Source organism: Nestor notabilis, unplaced genomic scaffold (assembly GCF_000696875.1).
Source record: "Nestor notabilis isolate BGI_N333 unplaced genomic scaffold, ASM69687v1 scaffold753, whole genome shotgun sequence".
Taxonomy (NCBI): domain Eukaryota; kingdom Metazoa; phylum Chordata; class Aves; order Psittaciformes; family Psittacidae; genus Nestor; species Nestor notabilis.
In genome coordinates this window covers 6,022-27,763 of record NW_009923033.1, presented here as the reverse complement: position 1 = coordinate 27,763, position 21,742 = coordinate 6,022, and the positions used below count along the sequence as shown (strand labels likewise).

Genomic DNA, 21,742 nt, shown 5'->3' with positions numbered 1-21,742 from the left:
GATGAGAGGAAGATCAAGAAACTGAATCAGAATTGAGGATCAACATTTTAATAATGGGGTAATATTTTCTTTAAAGCTTTGTTTAAATGGCTGCTATGGTTACAAGCTCTGTAACCAGGATACTCCAGTTACACAAAGAGTAATTGAATTTAGCCTGCTTTTTAATCTCATTTTTCTGCCAAAGAATATACTGAACTGCATGGGAGTCTTACCTTGCCATTGGGCAGCATTTCCATTCAGTGTAGTCAGCTCTAGGTTGGCTGGCTGAGCCAATGAGGGAAAGGGAGCAGGCTACAGACCTTGGCGTACAGCCGGGGAGAACATGGGAACTGAATGGTTGGTAGCAAAATATCATGTGAGCTGTAATTCACCCCCAAAGGCCGTATGGCAGCCAGGCTGGTTGGAGTACAAGTTAAGTGCAGAGTAAGGGGCATTTCCTGTCAGAAGTTTTATGGCAGTTTTTCCTGGTGTTTTTGTAAGCAGTCCTCACTTAAAAATTGGCAGTGCTTGTACCTTGCTGAATTTAACTTCCCATAGCTCTGGCTGAAAGTCCCTGTTCTACTTCTTCATCTCTTCCCTGACACCCATGCTAGGGCTGAAGGGATGCTCACAGTCAGGAGGACAGGGACCTGGCTCCTTCCAGACCCACCAAGCTGGCTCTGCACCTCAGTGCTCTGCAGGTAAGAAATGCAGTGTGGAGAGGGCCACCCCGGAGAGGGCCCTGGAGAGCGCCACCGTGGGTATGACTGAGCTGAATTATTTTGCCTCTATGTTCTGCCTCTCTCATCCATAATATGCTTGTAACCCACTTCTGAGGACTATTATTTGTCTTAAAGGTTTGCATGGAAAAGGAAGGGGAAAAAGAATGTCACTTTACTGCCCCTGCTGCTGCATGTCAATGGCATAATACCTTTTGCTCAGCGGAACATCAAGCATCGTGAGTTTGCTCAAGTTCTCTGCACCACATAGGTGTATCATGAGGGTCCTTGCTTCATTACTCGTGTGCTGGAAGAATGCTGGGGGCATACTGTTACCATTGTGATGCAACTGCTTAGTGGGAGGCATCATGCCTCCTTAGTGGGAGGCGGAGCAGGATCACCAGCCATCTTTCTGCTCTTGGTGAAGATCCTAATAGAAGTAGCTTTCAGGAGCTGCCTGTCTGTAGCATGAATAAATGAGAAAAGAGCAGCTTCAAATGAGCAGGGAAGCCAAGCCAGGATTTTGGCAGTGTAGTTGTCCTTTGTCTCCCAAAGTCTGTGGAAATGGTGATGTGCCTGTTTATGCCCAAAGAAGATTTGTACTAGTTGCTGGACATCAGAAATTCAGAGAACAGGTATTGCTGAGAACAAGCACTGCATAAATTAGTCTAGTCATGTGTTTGGCAGATCTCTCATTAACAAAAAAAGCTTAATAAGAATTATAATATTCTGACTAATGAGGAATTACCCTCTAAATCCTTTTCACAGGAAGAAAAGAATCAGAAATCTGACTTAGTAAGATGAGGACATTTGGCTGAAGGCGTGGAAGAGGTGATGTGAGAACAAAGATCTCACTTCCCATCTGCAGAGCATAGAGCAGAGCATGGTGGGAGAGAGGAATGTCCCGGCACAACAGAAGAGGAAAGGTGGAATTAGCATTTTGGTGAAGATGGGGATACCTTCAAACAAGGTGTTCGATGGCTAGTTTAGTTTTACTTGAAAACAAAATTTGGCTTAGGAGAACCTGTTGTCAAGTACAAAAGGCTTCCTTTGATGTCTCATGTTACTGTCACCAGAGCTGTTAGGAGTTAGTAAGAGTAGCATTGGGCACAGTCCAATGCAGGAACACCTTGAGAGGGGAGTCTGTAGGTTGCATTCAGCTTTTGCTGAGGATCACATCTCAGCACTGTCCCTCTCCTCTGCAGGGATGTCAGTGTTGTCACGGCCTCGCTGGAGGTTTGTTATTTGTGTGGATTTTGGCATGCTCTGTGTCTGACCTTCTCTGATGAAAATGTGCTGGCAGGAGAGGAGCACTGGAGGACCCAGCCCTGCTCTGCTCCCGGGCTGAAAGCTTGGCTGCCCTATTGTCCCTTCGCTACTCTGCTGCCACCTCTGTGCAAGCACACACCTACCCCTAAAGCAGCTGGTCTTCCCAGGCCAGATTATTACTGAATCCTCTCTCCCGCCCTGTGCCCAGCTGCTGATCAGTGGAAACATAGTTTCGTGAGCCCAGCTAGAGAAAAGGGGCCAGATTTTGAAGTGGGTGTGTATAATCTTCAGAAAAAAATACTGTGTAACTGCGAAACTTGCATGTTCTTCTGACTGTTTAGATGGACGTCAGGACACAATAAACATGAATGTGAGAACTTGCACTGGTTTAACTGCATCAGTTTGAAAATGGATGGGCATGAACAAGACCTAGAAACATCTGTATTGCACTTTCGAAAACCTGCAGTGTGGCAGTGAGGACCCCAAAATAAGCCCAACTTTTCTCTATAGTACAGTCACTCCCTCTGGCTGCACCGGCACAGGAGAAGATATTTCAGACAGGTTCAAAGCTGCACCAGGGGAGATTTAGAATGATCATCAGGAAGCTTTTCTTCACTGAGGGTGGTCAAACACTGGAACGGGCTTCCTAGAGAGGTGGTTGATGCCCCAAAACTTAACAACATGCTTTAAATTTTCATAGAATCATAGAATCACAGAATCAACTAAATTGGAAAAGACCTTTAAGATCACCAAGTCCAACCGTTACCCCAGGACTGCCAAGACCACCACTAAACCATGTCACTACAGGCTTCGTCTTTCGAACACTTCCAGGGATGGTGATTCCACCATTTCCCTGGGCAGCCTTTTCCAATGCCTGATCATCCTTTTGGTAATGATTTTTTTTCCTTATGCCCCATCTAAACTTCCCCTGGCACAGCTTGAGGTTGTTTCCTCTTGTCCTATCACTTGTTTCCTCTTGTTCTATCACTTGTTACCTGGGAGAAGACACCAGCCACCTCCTTGCTCCATCCTCCTTGTAGAAGCTGCTGTTTGGTCAGCCCTGAAGCGGTCAGGCAGTTGAATTAGATGATTGTTGCAGGTCCCTTCCAACTGAAACAGTCTAGTTCCGTTCCGTTCCATTCCATTCTATTCTATTCTGGCTTCTCAGTGATAGGCTGGTATGACAAGACATGTTTGCAAGACTGACTTAAGCTTCTTAACCTTTAATGATTAGAAAAGACTTTTGCTTGTTTTGTTTTCTCTGATTGAACGCAACACACATGGGTGCTTTAATCAAGTTCTGCATTTTTCAAGTGCTGCATTTTTCTTCTTGTTGATCCTTGTAGCATTTTGCCTGGAAAGTAGGAGCAGTATATGTGGAAAGTTCATACACTTGTGTAAATGTTATTGTTAACAATTACTACTCTGCTGAAGGCTTGGAAAGATTTGCCAAAGTTTCAGGAGAAGAACTTTGTTAAGCTCTATTTTCTGGAAATAAGGGTGTCTCAGTGTCATCGCAACAGAAGAGCTGGGTTTATTCAGCCTGGGGGAGGGAAAGAACTGTTGTCTTCAACTGATGATGCGAGGCTATGGAGAAGGCAGCGATACACAGTAGCAAGGTGAGAGGCCGAGGACATTGGCTGCACCAAGGAAGATTAGATAGAAGGAAAAAAAATTCCCTGTGAATGTGATCAAACATGGGAACAAGTACCCAGAGATGCACAATCTCTACCCCTGGAAATATTCAAAAGTGACAGGACCTGAGCAACATGATGTAACTTCAAAATGGGCCCTGCTTCCCCTAGGAAGTGGAGGTGGCCTCTAGAGGTCCCCACCAACATAAAATATTCTATGAATATAATTTTTTATGACATTTTAAATTAGATAAAAGCTGTTAATCTTACTGAGATGTAAACGTTGCTTGCACTCAAAGTAGCTCACAACCGTGTTTGCCACCCGAATTTTACATGTGGGAAGATGAGGCAGAAAGATCATTCGTCTGGGACACAGGGTCCCAAGAGCAGGGACTATAATGCAAAAATTGCAGGGGGTTTCAGGTGCACAACCTGGTGTTCACATTGTACGTCTCCCTCTGTTATCTACCAGTGCCTATGGGATTCTCCAAGGTGCGGCAAGGATCCCAGCTCCTCTCCCTGGGGCAGAAGGGCACCAAGCAGAGCAGCTTTTTGCAGGGTGTCCCTGCAGCTGTGGTGTTTCAAAGCTTACACCATCAAAATGCCTTACTACAGCTCCGTAGGCCTGTGTACTTCACAGCTACAATAGAACATGCTACACCATATGACATGTTAATATATAATTAAAATATTAGTATGTTAATTCACTGGTAGCTGTGGAGGACACTCTGTTCCATCAAGAATCCCTACTAGTATGTGTATAATAGAGACATAGAAATAGATAATAACAAACATAATAAACAAGATGCAGAAAGCCTGGGTGGGTTAATGGCAGCCACTGTTCCGCACACACGAAGTAAATGTGATCTTTTATAGAAGGAGAAGTTCAATCTCCTTTCTGGGGAGCTGACTGAACATATGAGGCTGTTGTGTACCAAGTTCGTAAATTGCAGTTATTTTAATCTCTATGTTGTGGGTGTATTTAATGATGCAGAAAATGATAGGTGAAGAGGAAGGAGTTGACCAAGGCAGGTGCAGAGGACTGCTCCTGAGTAGGATATCTCTTGTGGTGGCAGATCGTGATCATAGCTGACCCTATGTCAAGTTGCTATTTCTGTTGTCAAGACTTTTCTTAACAAACTTTCTAACTATACAGAATAGCACCAGTCAAAAGTGTGGTTTTGTGCAATGGTCAGGCAGCCTATCAATGCTCTAGAAGCACAAACTTAAAACCACAACTGTCTCCAGTTGACGTAATTCAGATGTGACCCTAAATTTCAGGAGGTAACCCTGCATTACCAACCCATAGAAAAAGCCTGCTTCTAATAAAAATGGAAGAGACTACAGTTTTTTTCCTTTCTTTGAAACAAATGCCTCATTTTCTTCACATTAGATTCAGCCTCTGGTTTAACAGAAAGATGAGTCTTTTGTGTTCTGTGATGTTAGGGTCTATAGACATTGATTTAATAACATTTTGTAGTACAATCAGCAAAGAAAGAAACTCAGTACATTCACACTGCTGAGGGAATTTGCCAATTAGGATCTACCAGAAATTGGTACCAGAATGGGAGCAGACAAAGGATCCTTGAAGTCTGACCAATAACCTTGCTGCTGGCACATGACCTATTCTTGTGTGTGAGAACCCAGGATCTCCACATGGAAGTGCGAGAGTGTTCATTCTCTATGTGAACAGAAGATGTAACGCACAGTTCCAAACACTCAAGCTGGTCATTATTGTTGTGTGTTTGGTACTGTGTATTCCCTGTCTTTCGTGCAGAGGGTCACACTGAGATTTAAAATATAACTTCTCAAATTCTGGTTTTGGTCCAGGAGACTTCTCCTAAAACAGTCAATGGAAAGGCTATCATTAACTCTGCTCTGAGAATAGCATTATGCACCAGAGTTAACACCCAAATGTGTGGATTCCTTTACAAGCAGAGGATGGGTGAAGTTCAATTACCAGTTACTGTGACCAGAATTCAGGTCACAGTTTCATGAGATACTGTCACAAAAAATCCCCAACTGGATCACTGCAGTGATCTGAGTTAAAATTAGCTCTTCCTGGTGGTGGTGGGAGGGTATTTTTAACCTGAATCATTTGAGCGACCCAGTTCAAGTGCAGCAGCGCAGCAGCACGCTGGCGAGGGCAGTGGGTGCAGTGTGCTGGCGGGAGCGATGCCTTGAACAGGGGAAGAAGCTGTTAGTCACGTTATTGCTAGAGCCAGCATGTTATTTTTGCTTCTGTGAAAACCGGTGGAACCAGTCAGGAAGGGGTAGCTGAGTAACATGGTGACTAGCACAACTTCACTGGGGAGACTTGGGACCTGCTGCAGGTTTTTTTCTGTGTTCGATTGCTGTGACACCGGAGGTATTCAGCGTGGCTCTTTGTTTTTCTGAGTTAGAAACTGAGCTAGCTGGCAGTTTGTAGACTGAAGCTTTCTGGTGTGTGCTGTAGGGCACTGGGACCTAAACTGGGAAAGCAGAAATTCCAGAAAACTGATGAACCTCAACAAATGCTGATTTTAAAAAAAGCTGTTGCTTTTGTTGTTGTTGTTTTTAGTATATCCTTCAAAGAGATGGATTGAAAAGGGGACTGAGTATCACAATGCCCAAATTAATGTTGTTGACACCTGGCAAATCATGGAATGATAAAGTTACGATGGACCTTGACAAGCTCCTTATCTGGGTGAGGTTTGGCATGGTCTGTGTACCTAAGTTGCACAAGCCAGCTCTCCCAACCCTGTGTCCATAGCTCACCACATTGAGCTGGCATGTGCTGATGGGAACTCGGAGATCTCTCGAATCCCCTGGTGTCTAGACCATAACCCTTACTTTAAGGGGTCCACAGTGTCTTATAGCACACCTTTTCCCTCTGGGCTGCAAAGGCAGATGCTGCCACAGCCTGCCATTCAAGGTAGCTTTTTTGGCCTAGAACGCTTTGCAAAGTGAAAGTGATGTTGATGTACAGTGAGTCACCTGTGTCCTACTCTGCAAAACAGCTGAGAATAAAATACCTAGACTCTGTGTGTATATTGGTGTTTTGAGCGCTGGGTAATGACCCCACCTGTGAGACAACAACAGGAAATAAGAGTGATCCGCCAGAGAAGCAAACTGGCCTGAGTGTTATTGATGTGCAGGGCATATGGATGCTTAAATGCCCTTGACTTCTCTCAGCTTCCATACCGAGAGGAGCACTATCACCCAAACCCCATAGTAAGCCAGTTTTGGGAGCCACACCAGCAAAAATATAGGATTGGGGGTTTTTTTGCTATATTAGCTTTCTGCCAGGTTAAACTCCAAACCAGCCCACAGCTTGGTTGAGAGGTGACAGCACCCAAACAGGAGAGGAGGCTGTGATACCCAGCAGAAACGGGGGAAGGAGGACTCCTTCTTAAAGAAATAACAAATACCCTTCTCGTCATGACAGTTGTCCATCTAGTCCTATATTCTGTCTCTGGCCATGGCAATAGGAAGATCACACTTCAGGCAGCACTGTGATTAAGTAGTAAGTGAGCAGGAGTTTGGTACACCTTAGCTAACCTGGCAGCTTGTTGTTGGCAGAGGGACTATTGCCACTTTATCCATCAGCGCACTGACATGCTGGAAAACAATCCTTTTTTCCATACTGGATTGCTTTTCTGTTGGTCTGGTGAGTTAGAGCAGTTCATCGGAGATCCTGATAAGTGCCATAGCTGATGCAGAGGAGGGTCTGCAGACCTGTAAGCTGGTGAGAGGAGCAGGACTTCCCCTGCTGTGGAGATAGGGAGCTGTTGCAGCAGCAGGTGTTGTGAGCCCTGACCTAGATCTAGTGTGAAATGAAATCTGAATCTAATAAAATTTTGTCCTATTTTTAACAAGAACTACCCAGAAAGCTGCAGCAAGCAGAATAGGTTTAGACCTGTCACTGGGTGGGAGAAGTGTGAGAAAGAGTGAAAAGCTGCAGGAAGCGGGTGAAGAAATCATAGAATCATAGAATGGTTTGGGTTGGAAGGGACCTTAAAGCTCATCCAGTTCCAACACTTCTGCCATTAGCAGGGACACCTTCCACTAGACCAGGTTGCTCAAAGCCCCATACAACCTGGCCTTGAACACTGTCAGGGATGGGGCAGCTACAGCTTCTCTGGGCAACCTGTGCCAGTGTCTCACCACTCTCATAGTGAAGAATTTCTTCCTAATGTCTAATTTAAATCTACTCTCTTTCAGTTTAAAGTCATTCCCCCTCATCCTATCACTACATGCCCTTGTAAAAAGTCCCTCTCCAGCTTTCTTGTAGGCTCACTTTGGGTACTGGAAGGCTGCTATAAGGTCTGCTTGGAGCCTCCTCTTCTCCAGGCTGAACAACCCCAATCCTCTCAGGGAAGAACTCTCCATATCCTATGATGCGAAGAGGTGGTGCTCTGCCTTTCATCCTTTCTGAGGAGAGGACATGAGCTGGAGCACCGTAGCGCTTGGAGTTTGGATGAGCTGCAAAGAAGAGGCTGTGGTCTCATGTGGCCAGTAAAGATTGTTTTTTTGGCACTTCTCCTAAAAGTAGCTTCATTAAATGCAAGATGTTGGCCAAATTCTATTTGTGTAAATCCATTCTGTCTCTCTGAGGGCCCTTGAAGTATTATATCTACTTCATGTTCACTTTGTAGGAGCAGAGGACTTGCTAATGGCCTGGTAATTCAGCTCCTTGGATGCATTCTCATTGGCCAATCAATGTGTGGAGCTCATCTGGCTCCAAACGAGCTACTCTGATTTACTCCTGCAAAGAGCTGGACCTTTACTTTCTGCTGATGGCAGTACCAGAATTATCAGGGCGAGGTACAAAAAAATAAGCAAATAGGGAATAAACTAGCCATTGAATAGTTTTTTTTTCTATTACCAGATCAGTTTGTGGTTGGATTCCTCTCTGAAGGTTTATACCTAGTGAAAGCCTCTGCCCTAACTCTGTATTTCTGCAGTATATTGCTGTCATGTTACAACCTAGAGCAGGTGGCCCTTAGCCTGAAATGAAAACAAAAGTCATTCGTTAATATTAGTAGCTTGAAAAGCATTTTGGGATTCTATGAAGGCACTCTCTGTGGTGTATGTTGATAATCAGTGTATAAAATGATTCATGCAAATAAGAGGGCTCTCTTAATATCCTCCCACCCTCCCCTTATTTTCCCCTGGAAAAAAGAATATTCTACTAATACAGAACTTATTTGCTTAATCAGTGCATGTGAGGTACTTTCTTCATCTCTTCTTTTTCTCATAGCTCATGGCCACAAGATGCAACATTTTAGCACAACTTCAGAATCCTTTCTGGTGCTGAGTGTAGAGCATTTTGCTAAGGCTGCCTTTCTCTCGGGCTGGGTTGCAAGTATTTAATCTGCACCTCAAAGCTGGAGCATACTAACTTTGTCAGAGACAGACTTGCACTTAAGCCTCTCCTTTTTTTTAAGTGTAAAAATATTTTCAATGGGATAAACAGAGAAAGCAGCTTCAAATCAGAGATGCATGGAGAAATAATAATAATAATAATAATAATAATATTAATGAATCCAAATACAAGGACAGGTAAAGTTTTTCACAGTCTTCCAGTCAGGGCTGCAAGCAACTGTGATAGAGAAGGAGGATGATGTGGTTATTACCTCCTTATGGGACAGCTTTTCCATATGGGACACAGCACATGCCTCATTAGGCACCATGAATGGGTGTATGTACATGCCTTCACATCATCCTCAGAGTAAATCTAGGACTAGCCTGGATGCATGACTTCAGTTGCTCTGTCTGAGCATGTTTGCATTATGTGGCTCCCTTGAATAGGGGCAAAGAGCAGTCTCTTTAGACCCTTGTCCATATACATTTCTGAAACATTACCTCTTCATATGGACTCTTCATATGCCCTTTCTTTCAGACCATCTCCAAATACAAGGAGTGTGGAAGCTACTTTTCTGATGTAGAAAATTACTCACAATTGGGATATGCCCTGGCATCTTTCTTTGCCACCCCTCTTCCAAATTCAGGATTGAAATGTAAGAACCTCCACCATGTGTGTGTGTGGGAGCTGGTATATGGTTTCTTCAGCCATCTGTGGCCCACAAGCAATTACCACTTGACTCGCTGTGTTGGGTCAAGTGTGATGAGTGGCCGGGGCTGCAGGGTGACTGGAACTGTCAGCCACGAGAAGCTGTGAGCCAGTGGGGACTGTGGATGTTGACATTTCCGGGTTCCCCTGGGGTTTAAGCACTGGCTGAGCACAAAATATTCAGGGAAAGGGAAGCCCGCCAGTGCAGCAAACACCCTTTCTCCATGTCTGCCCTTCCCTGTCCTTCCAACTCCCCCATTCAGCTGCCATGTGCTTCATTGCTGGGCAGGCTGACTTGAGGGCAGGGTTTTCTTCATTCCTCATGCTTGCCCTTGGATCAGCAAAGGTCACGGAGGAAAATTAGTATGAATGGCAATGCAGGGGTAGCACGTGGGCCCAGGAGTGGAACAAGTCCTGCTGCTGTTTCCTAATAAAATAAAGTCTAAATTCAATACTGATGAGCTCAATGGTGTTCATTGCAAAGACAGAGTGACAGTGTGAATCCAAATATGACTGCATATGTGGTTGATTGCAGTCGCATTGACAAAGTGAGTTTAAAGATGACATTAATAGCGAAGCCTAGGATGATAGTTGCACTGTGTTTTGGCATGCATCCCTTTTCTGGATCATTTGCACTAGTGCTGCAGTTCTGTCATCTGGATTGTATATTCTATGTCTGCATCTACTTCTGTTCAGTTTTGTGGGAAAAGTTAAGCTGAAACAGATCAGCTGTTTCTTACTAATCTCTCATCAACAATATTTATCATTACTGTGGTCTGCCACAGGGATTAGAAATTAGGTGAGAGGGTCGTGTTAGCATCATGGATATAATTTTAGCTGTCATCATGAAAATCCCCTCACATTTGGATGAACTGTGGGTTAGTGAAGAATGTTGTGTTTTACATGTTTGGCAGGGGAGCTGATAAATTTTTGAAGTCACAAAGGTCAGGCATGTAAAAAGGGAAAATATTTTTGTTCTTTCCTTGAAACTTCTGCAAATATAGGTTGTTGCTGGTTCACAAGTAGTGCAGCAATGGGTGGTTTTAGTGAAGAGGATATGGCTGCCATCTCCACCTTTCCTCACCCTGAAATCTGTGCCTTGTGTGGGAATAAGTGTGTGAAACAAAATCAAGACTGAAGGAGGCAACCACAGCACACACCAGGATTGAGGAGGCTGGCCGTATCAGGAGAATAATGATGATAGGGGTGATCGCTAGGGAAGATACATGTCGCACTGCTACTAACTGCCTCGGAATGATCACAGAAGTGTGGTGGGTTTCTGTATCTGTGTGCAGAGATACCTGAGGAAAATGCAGCAGAGCTGATGTGCAGACTGCAATCCCAAAGGCTTTTCACAAGGACATTGCTACCATACAGAGGCAATTTTATATTGGGCATCAGTACAAGAAAAGAGCAAGAGGAGGTCAGCAGTTAATGTTGGAAAAGAATGAGAAAGGTTAACACACAGAAATCTGTGATGATGTTGGTGGTTTGAACTGCCAGTCTGATGCAATGGATGACAAAGAGGTGCATGGTTAAATTTTATAGATTCCTCTCCATAGTTTGAGTTTAAATGCTCTATCTGTCCTGGGATCAGCCACAATTTTCTGCAAAATGCTTTCTCCCATTTCTTGCAAACATGTGAGGCCAAATCCTGAAACTAAAAGCTGGGAGGGTCATCCTCCTGTGCTTTGTGTTGCATGTATGCACTGAGAAAAAGGAGAAAACTGCTGGGGAAAAATGCAGTTCGTACCTGGTATGGAAGAAGAGAAGCAATAGGTATGTGGGTAGGAACTCACAGAGTAATAGGAATTGCAAGTATGTGAGTGTTTTAGATGCAAGGATTAAAAGGGCGAAAATGAGGAAGGTGGAATAGAGTGGGAGTGATTTTCCCAGAAGGCCATGTAATTATTCATGAGGGATGATGCTGTAAGGATCAATCATGACTATGTAGGAAGTTTTTATCTGTAGGATCCTTGTCTCTCTGCTTGCTGAGGTTGGAAGGAATGAGGCAACAATTATATAATTAAAGATGCGACCATAATGATTGTGCAAAATAGAAGTGAGTTAAAGTTGCAAGGCCATGTCAATCATTATTATTATGTAATTGAATATTTGAATGTATAAGAAAACCTTAACAATTAAAAGAAAAAGGAAGCAAAAGAAGTTGGCTTCATGCAGGTAATTAATAGAATAGCAGTGAAATCAAATAAGACTAAGAAAGGAAAAAAAACATCAATAGGTATATAAATTGTATTAGTTTTACAAGTCACCCTAACAACAAACAAAACTTGTAATGGAAACTATTTTTCTACAGACTTAAGTCAGTGGAAACTTTAAAAAGTATATCAGGTGAGTATAACTTTTTACCTTAGGATAAGGATTTGTTACGTGTTAACATTTTCATAAGCACATAACTGGCTTGGTTTTCAGAGATGACCATTCACTGATGGCTTTGAATCTGAACATTTGATGGGATTCATCTTGCCTAATTTAGACACCTAATAATAGACATTTTTAATGTAAACTAGCTGTCTTAGGCTGGCTCTAGAACCAGCAAAGAGAAAAAGCATCTTCAGGGAGAAAATAATTTCTTGTCTTGGATGCCAGTTTTTCCATGACATGATTTGTCCTTGAAAGATGCCTATTCTTCTCCACTGCTTGTAAAAGGAGCTTAAGGTAACTAAGACTTGAATGATCTACTTTCCGGTGATTAAAGACATGAAATAAATCCTGTCAGTCTTGGTATCTAACATAAGGCATCTCCATTTGAAAATTGTAGCCATAATAGCTGCTTGTAAGGTGACACCAAAACAAACTGCTGCAAATCACACTCTGTATACTCCAACAGTTAGCTCTGAAAAAGGCTGAGCAGAGCAGTGCAGACACAGACATAGACATACTTAACCAGGGTGCGGGCCATGTTGGCAGGAAGCAAAGATTCAAAGCGTCCTTTTGGAGGATGGTGTGCTGGAAGGTCTCTGACCGCAGTCTCCTATAGTCTGCCAAAGATGGCATCTTTTCTCTTGGTTCACCTGTACTTCAATTCCAGCTTGAATGAGTTGTTCTGTCTTCTGGGGCTTCTTGGTATATGTCTATAACCATAGGTTTGTTTGATTGTAACATTCCCTTTCCAGCCCCTGGACATCTTGTTTAAACGCTCTTTTCAATTTCCTATACTACCCAGCTCAGATTTCAAAAGGCCTGGGCTGAATCCGGGGAAAGGAGATGAGAAGAGTTGTGCCAACAGGATTTTTTTAAATTTCCAAAAAGCCTTCTTACCATCCTTGCTTGAGACCATACAGCTCTCTGGGTAGTTACCCTCTCTTGTCACCTTCTTTTTTCATATTTGTTCTTGGTGCCAGAATCAACCAGTTTCTGACAAGGTGGCTGCATTACGACTGATACGTTGGCAGGCAGACAGGAAAAGCTGGCTAGACAAGAGAGGGGATGAGAATACAGCCAGTTCCTGAAGGTGTCTGTGAAAGGGATTCTTGCTTTCCTGCTACCTTTTATTTTTGCTTCTGGGCTATTTACTTGCATTCTACACAAGTGGAACAGTGAACAGGGCAACAGGTGAGTGTGCTCACCCTTCTCCTTGGGCCGTCAGTACCTGCAGCAGGACCAGGAGGAAGTTGTTGTGAAGAGGTTCATGTGGCTGCGACTGGGAGAGATGTCACCATCAAGAAGCATGATCTTTTAGGGGTATCTTCTGGAGTACATCCTGATACCTTCTAGTGTAGCTCCACTCAGCTTTCTGTTCCTCATCTAGAAGCTGGGAGCTGGCAACCAACTTCTGAACTTCTGACCTCATTTATGAGCTGGAAACAGCCACAAGCCCCTCTGTTTGGCTCATGATCCCAAATAGTTTGACAAACTACCAGGTTTCTGTTGGATGCAGAAAGAGGGTTGCGACCCCTACCTTGGGAATTGTCATCAATTTGTAAGTTGCTGTTGTTTTCAGTCATTTTATGAGGAATCTAGAAAAAATCTTCTCCCCTCCCCTGCAGTTCTGTTGAAAACAAAACCTCTTTTAGAACACTAAGCAGAAAACAGCGATTCAAGGTAAGGCTAAGGGCTTGTGGGTGTTCAGACCACAGTGCTGAGTAGTAGTTTGCTCATACAAAAATTCAGCTTTTGTTATTGCACCTTTGCTTGGATATGGCTGACCACATCGATGGTTTCACTATTTTACTTTGTAATTTCAGATTCCTTTCACCTCGTTTATTACAATCACTATGTGTCCAAGTAGGCCATCTTTTATGAAACATCGTAACAAATAGATATAATTAATTATGAGCCTTTAAATATATGTATGTGAATAGCAACGATTTTTGAAACATGAAACTTCAACACTTTAAAATTATTTTGCTGAATTAGATGACTCATCATGCCTGGGAAAAAAAGATCCTGTAATTTCATTGTATTTTCATGTCATTAAGAAAATAAGCTTCAAGCAGATGAAAGACAGCAAAATTTGCAGACCCATTATTACTGGAGAGTGGTAGCAAAGAGAAAAGCATTACAATTGCTTACAGATACGTGAGTGTGTTCTAACACCCACTTTTTGTTTCTTTACAAAAAAAAAAGTGTATAGATTTAGAGGACAAAGTAGAGCTGTGGTTTGTAGAAGACAAGCCTGGACACACCGGTGTCTTCAATCCACTGCTTCCATGTCTGTGTCCCCCGTTTGCTCTGAGGACTGACCTCGGACAGACTGCTCTGCTGGGTCATCCACACATTCTGCAGCTTTCGGTGGACTTATTGTGGGCACTGGCATATTCCCAAGGGGAAGGGACATGTTTTGTGCGGGTGTTGGCAGGTTTTCAGGGGTTGCTGGCATGCTTTCAGTGGGTTTTGGCATGTTCGCAGTGGGTACTGGCACACTCTCGGGGGGTATTGGCGCACTTTCTGTGGGTACTGGCACCCTTTCGAGGAGTGCGGGCATGCTTCTGGTGGGCTTTGGCATGTTTTCAGTGGGTGTTGTCATATTTTCAGTGGGTGATGGTGTGCTCGTGCTGGGCTGCTCACAGTGATTCCCAGCCTCTGACTGTGGGGTATGAGGAGAGAGGAGATCTGGCACCAGGATGGCATTACATGTCTGAGCATCACTGGTCTCTGGACTGCTGCTGTTGCTTGGGACGGGCTCCTCTGCCTTGTGGGACACCCTAAAGGCTTCAGCCAACTCCTTCAGCATCCTCTCATCATTAGTGCGTAGCTCAATGCTTGCCTGCTCAGAAGAGGAAGGGCTTCTATCGGTGTCATCTTCTTCTTCTAAGATGCCGTTTCCATTCACTTCTTCAGGGAACTGCGCTTGCTTTATTTTTTTGTACAATTCATTCCTCTCTTCCTGCAGAGCCCGACAAAGGTTCTCCAGCCTCTGGATTTTCAGCACAAAGCATTCATATTCCTTGGTCCTCATGGCTTTCTGTGGTCAAAGACATCAGACAAAGGCAAGGATTGAGTTTGGGAGCATGCAATTAATTGGTGGAACTGGCAGGTGGGAAATAATTTGAGATCTAGGCAGCCCTCACAAGACTCTGCCAGATAGCTGGCTTTTGCCAACTGCTCTACAATAACTACGGTCTTTTCTACTAAAGCTTCAGGAGGAAATTTAGCTGTGTTGCTGTGGTGTATTAGCGTTCTCCATACAGATCCAGATCAGTTTCACTCAAAAATATTTGCAGGAGTACCTGTTGATTTGTGAAGGTGGAAAAATATAGTGGATGTCTGTACAGACTAGCATCCAAAAGCCTATCTGGACTTCCAGTGTATGTGAATTTTGGGGAAAACAAGCTATATTATATTTTTTGTTTGTTTTGTTTCTAGCTTTTGTGAGAGCAGCCTGAACTGGAACATTCTCTTGTTTCTACAGTCAGTGAGGAAACAAGAGATATAGAAACCCAGAAACAGCAATGGTACAGAGCTACAAAGCTAATCAGAAAGACTGGTCCAAGTTCAGTGTAAGTTTGGGGTGAAACTTCGAGCAGCCTCTTATCTGATTTGAATGAGTTCCAGCATGCTTACGAATTTCCTCTGCAATGCCCCTGTGACAGCATGTTTAAAACTATGGTGAGCCACAGTACTTGCTTTTGGCTCCTAGAGTTTGCATACAAAGGAAGATAATGAAAGGTGTAAATTTGAAGTTCATTCGCGAGAGCACATTAATTCCCTGGGTGGATGCTCTTACGCAGAAAGAAAGTTGCATGAAGTGAACTAATGCCAATTTGTTTCTATGTGAGAGCATTAACAATCACACATTTTTAGAGCACTTAAAATTCACAGTTACATAATTCAGATTCTCGTGGACGTAATGAATGCCTCTGTACAATCTAAAAGCCCCAGCAGCTGGGGTTGTCTTTTTCTGTAAAGATATCTAATTACCAAGGTAGCTTGAAATAAAGACCCTTAGATTCAAGAACAAAATTGTCATTGACTTCTGGCAGTTTCAGGTCACCTCATCTCCTAATTAAAGCTTTATGTGGGGAAAGAAGTGCATCCTGAGAAGAAAAAAACTGTTCACCTCTTCAATCATGTCCAGTAACGCTCTGTTACAGTTCTCAAACCTGGATTTCCAAGTAGCAGTATCCTTTTCCAACTTCTTCATTTTCTTTGTCATCTACAGAAGCAGGAGGAAAAGCTGAATCACAACAGGAATTCCATGCTGAAGATTAAATTAGAGCAGTGCTTTTATTCAGTTCTTTGGCTGTACTCATAACTTTGCTACCTGCAGCTGTAGTGGCTGTGCTAAGTAATAATTTATGGTAAAGGATGGATTTTGTTTTAAGTAGCTGTCATATAACTTTCAGCCTCCAGTATGTAGTCCTAAAGTAGGGCCAGTTATTTATGTGGTTAAAAGAATAGCCAAATCCCAGATTACAAACTGTCACAAAAACAAAAGGCAAAGAAAATGTGGCATTATTCTGTTTGTCTCTTTACCAGACCACAGTGTTAGATTACTGGGAAGTTAAAGAAGGGCTTTGATCTTCCGAGCCAGCACGACCAACAGAGTTCCCTCTGGATTAGTCACCTCTATACTACCTTCAAAACATACCACTACCTAAATAGCACTGTCTTCCCATTTGGTTTTCTGCAGGCTGAACTCTCTGTGAAAATCATCAGTGGTTGCCTGGATTGGGACACCAGGTATTTGGGCCCCAGTGGCAGAGCTGAACATCTTTTATTGTGAAAGTGGTTACGTCATGTGGGTGTGTTTGGTTTTTAGCTCCCATTCATTACAGGAAATTAGTACACCAGCAGCAAGGAAACAGTCACTTGGGCTTAATGGTGGGAAGGTGTTGATGGGCTTCAGCTCTGCCTGCGCATGCCAGTAGGAAGATGTGTAGCCTGTATCAACCTTTCCGTACCAGTGTCAGTCACCCAGGATGCTCTGGGCACTCCTGAAGACATGGGCTGACAAATGCAGCTCCAGACTCCCCATTTGGTATCTCTGGGGGGTCTGTACCCAACCACCACACTAACTTCTAGGTAAAATGATTATTTTTCAGGGGAATTTTGTTTTTTTCTGAAAGGGAAAGTGAAATGTTCAGCTTACAGTGCTGAAGTGTAAGCTGCTATCAGTTGTGGCTGAGTGTGCTCCAGATCTTATTTGGACACTAACGAGATTGTTCTCCAAAAAGTGCAGAAATGGTCCCATCCCAGATAAAATTATTGCAGTGAGAAATACCAAAATTTAAAAAGAAAGTGTTAAGCGCAGAGTTCAGGTATGAGCTGCTACTCACTTTCTCCATCTCCTGTTTGAATGTGGCAAACACTTCATTGCTTTTAGTCAATGTTTTCTGAAATTCTTCAAACCTTTCAGAGTAGAGAGTGATCTGCATTAACAGAGGAAAAAACCCACGGTAAAATTTGAGTCTCTAGAATGGTGAACTTCTACTTTGGTGGAAGATACTAAGTTTTGTCTTTGGACATGGAAATTAGCTTCTGTTTGGAAACCATGAAGCACAAACACCAGTGAACTGAAACTCTCTGCACCTTTTTCAGGTTGCAAGCTACTCTGGTTCTTTGTTGCAGAAAGGTAAATTGAGGAAAAATAGAAAGACCCAGGCCAGTGGTTTAAAAAAGACCTGGGAACTATGGGTGCCCTATTCTCCTGAATGTTGCAGCTATGGTGTCTCTACACAGGGTGCTCAAAAGCAATAGAGTACCTAGGAGCTGAGACTTCTGAAAACATTTCCCTTGGTAACTACGAAGGCTTCAAGAGGACAGCATCAATGTGTGCAAAGGTTTCCACTCCCTGCCTTTCCTCACAAGCCATGCATACTTCTTTTTATGTAGAATTGTGGTTGACATCTACAGGAAAGGACTCCTAGGATTACCTACAGAATGGAAAATGATAATGTGATCATCTCCATGGGCAGGGACTAATCTGAGCAGGTCCAACCACTGATGCTGTGCAGAACCAGGCAGTGGGATTATATCAAGGTGACAGCCAGCATGGTCAGAGCTGTGCCTGAGCTCTAAGCCTTGCTTAACCATGCAGACATTGCCAGACTCAAATTTTAACCTGTGGACATAAGCTCTGGCAGGCTTTAGAGGCGGAGCAGGATGCTACCCTGTGTACACTGCTTCTGACCTCCAAGTGAACTGTGGGAGAGGTATCTACACCACAGACACAGTTTCCCTTCTTCCATCTTTCCAGTCCCCAGTCAGTGGCTCAGACTGGCCAGGAGCTGCACCAGGCAGAACTTGATGTGGTTCACTGAACTCCACTGTTGAAGAGGAGCATTGCTGCTCCCTTCCTATGTTCTCTGGCACGTGGGGTAGCCCCAACACTAACGAAAGCCCACTCTTGGCTTCACACCACTGTGATCCTGCACTGGATTCCTTCCAGCTGTGTCCCTGCTCCGTGGCTTGAGTGAGCTGAGAGGGCACCTTGTCAGCTCTGTTTTGCAGCCTGCGTGTGGACTGCAGCTGCAGGCAAGGCCAGCAAAGGCAGAGAAAATAACCCCCTAACAGCCTTTTCTGCCGCTTTCACTTCATTTCATGAAGCAGAGCAGATGAAAGATCTGTTGCAATGTATCAGCATTTAAAGCTAGTAGGGCTCCATATTTTGCTATCCGTTTTTACTGGGTAGCCACATGAAAGTTCATCTGTGGCTGTATTTTGTCAGTAATCCATATTTTTAAATCTAGAAAAAAAGCTCCAAAGATCTGAGATCAGTTTTTCTGTAAGAAGACCAGCTCCATTTCATCCACTTCAAGTGCCAGAGCACCCCCAGCAGTGTTTAGGTGACTGGACATTTCGTCTGCCCAGCCTGACAGCTTTCATTAGAAGAGTGACTGGTGTAACATGCAGTGGCTGAGGCAGGGTGGGCACAGAGTGATGGGAGATTCAAGAGCAGCCTGCAGTATTCAGGTGTCCAGCCGGAGGCTAGCTGCCCTCTCCACACCAGTGGGGATCTGACTAAATGATCATCTAGGAGCTTGTGTTTGGTGTGGTGCCAGGCAACACACACCCTCCCCTGGTGCTACTCTGCAGCTACTGAGGAAAAGAAGACTTAGAAAATGCGGCGAATAGTGGGTGGGTTTAACTCTGATTTTGAAATCAGAACTCCTAACTGGTTGTATTGTGTTTCATGTTCATTCTGGCCAGTTGTTATGATGCCCCTTGACATGGCTGTAACTGCAGTGTACTGTGGATATGCCCGAGCTAAGTTTAAACTAGGTAGTTAGGGTCTTGGTGGCTGTGAATAAGGGACTGGCTGCAATGCCTTCCCTGAGCTGGGTGAAGGCATGGGAGGTTAATCTGTGTAGAGCTCTGTGATATCAAGATCAGAGCTAGCTGACAAAGTGTATTTATACCAGGCTGTAGCCAGAGCTGTGACCTATGCACAAACAGAAACTCAAAGGGATTTGTTTTAGCAGCCAGAGTGCCACAGCATAAGTGGGACACTGATACCAAGTGAGACATTTGAAATAGATGTCATGACTCTAAGGAGAAATGCCTGAGTATCCCAAAGCCAGGTAAGGGAGTGGGGGTGGGAGCAAACAAACTGGGGCTTCTAGCCCTGAGCCATTGTCTTAAAAAACCTCACCTCAACTCTCTGTCTCTGCTTTTCCCTTCCAAGTCTTGCCTATTGTTTAATTAGATTGAAAACCTTCTAGGTCTGAACAGGGCAAGCTCTGATCTCAGCTGGGGCCCTAGGCAATACCATAGCACCAAGAATAGCTTATGCAATTTAAATTTGAATAATAAACTAATGTTTTCACAGTGGCTGGGAACAGGCTGTGAGAGCTGTCTCTCAGTAGGAGCATGCACTCGTGCTTCTTGCTTAGGGAGATGAGGACACCCTCACTGCTGCCCACCACCCATCCAGTGCCCCTGCCAACATGGGCAGTGGGAGCAGAGGCAGTGCTGCTGCCAAGTGAGAACTTCTGAGAGCAAGGCTTTGGGAAGTAGGGACATCTCAGCATCCTCATGCTGTGAGAGTGCTACAGCGAAGACGTCCCTTCGGCCCTGTTAGGTTCTTCTCAGTTGCTGTAGCCTAGTGATTGCATTATGACAGCTGCTGAAAATTAAAGGCCTTGGCTGACTTTTATCTTCTCACTTTGTTTCAAAGCACAAAGCTAAAAATGTCTGCCTAAGCAACATGCTTGGGGAGGGTGTGAAGCGTCCTGGGAAACACCAGCGTGGTTTGGGTGTATTCCCTCAGCTGCTGCCAGATCTCTGCCACCATTTGGAGGGCCAGATTTGGCCACTGCAGGCGCACTATTCCACCCAGAGACAGGCAGGCGTGAAAATGATGTCCCCTGATTCCTTCCAGCTCACGGAAGCAGTGGGTGTTCATCACCTCCTCTAAAATGGAGTGGTATCTTACTCACTATAGCAGACCATGGGGGCTGTATTATGTCTTCTCCTTATCTCACTGACCAATGTCTTCTCATAGTTTCCATGGAGCTGTTTCTCTGTTAATATATATTTGTTGTTTTGTGCTGTTTGCATCAAGGAGCTCTTTAAGCTATTTCTGTTCTGTACTTGCACAATGACACCTGGTCCATGAGGCCCTTTGGTGCCTACTAAACTGGAAATAGTAATAGTAATAATAGTAATAGTAATAATAATAATAATGTTATTCTTCCCAGTAATTCCAAATGGAGGTTGCTGTGTAGGTGACAGAGCCCTCACACGTGAGCTCTAACTAATGCATATTTCATTTCAGCAAGTGAATCACTTAATTTTCAGGTACCCAAGTCTGCAAGGGACACATATATTATCAATGCCTTTGCAGACTTGTTTGACTGGATTTTTCTAAAAACAATTTTACTGTTTCAAATGTATGCTTCATATACTCTAGTTTTTATCAATATCTTCAGTTTCATTAAACTGGCTACAGAGGTCTGCCTGCATGCAAGCATAAAAGTATAATTAAAACCACTCTGAGAAAATTGGGAGCAGGTTTGCAGTCGGGACATACTCAGCTGGAGGCCTTTGAGGTTTGATTGCAGAACCTGTCAAACTGGTGTCAGCAGCAGTTTATGGGATGTTCTTTGGTGTGCTACCAGCTTATCTCAGCCTTTGAAAAAACATGTAAAGGACCAAATCCCTCTTAGTGTGTTTCCAGGTTATCAGTTTAATGATAGCCTTTCTTGACTGCTCAACAGGTAGGAATTAGACCATCTACACAGACAGAGCCGGAACAACTTGCAATGCAATTGCTGTGAACAAGGGCTTGGAGGGGGCTCCCTGATGGGTGAGGAGATGAGCAGCTGCAGAGGGGTTGAAGGGCTGATACTACCCCACTCCTTTCTTGCAGACAAGTCAAAGAAGGAAAATCTACATGGCTGTTTCTGTAAGCCTAGGAAAATCCACTGATGCTGTCTTTTTTTGATGTGAAAGTCCAAAGTCAAACATGTAATTTAGTGTTCTCACTTGCATTCAAGGTAGATTATTGCATTGCTCTCAAAATGTAGTATATACTGCCTTTTCTTGTTTTTACTGCTTTTCACTGCAGCCTGACTCTTAGTATAATTTTGGCAAGCATTTTTACTTTGTTGAATGTTTCAAATTCCAGCTAAACACTGAAATCCTAGAGGCCCCTTTGTATAAGCCCTTAGCGGGCAGAA

The 21,742-nt window shown here is 43.8% G+C and overlaps 1 protein-coding gene across 1 annotated transcript in view; it reads right to left on the bottom strand.

Moving 5' to 3' along the window:
• Positions 1-14,313: 14,313 nt before the first annotated feature.
• The window catches only part of LOC104403672 (beta-taxilin-like), a gene marked incomplete at its 5' end in the record, with an annotated part of 13,201 nt that continues 5,772 nt past the window's right edge, over positions 14,314-21,742 (bottom strand). The window contains 3 exons of the mRNA XM_010011904.1: positions 14,314-15,084; positions 16,180-16,275; positions 17,399-17,491. Coding sequence (XP_010010206.1) covers positions 14,314-15,084; positions 16,180-16,275; positions 17,399-17,491 — 960 coding nt within the window. The remainder of the gene's footprint in view (positions 15,085-16,179; positions 16,276-17,398; positions 17,492-21,742) is intronic.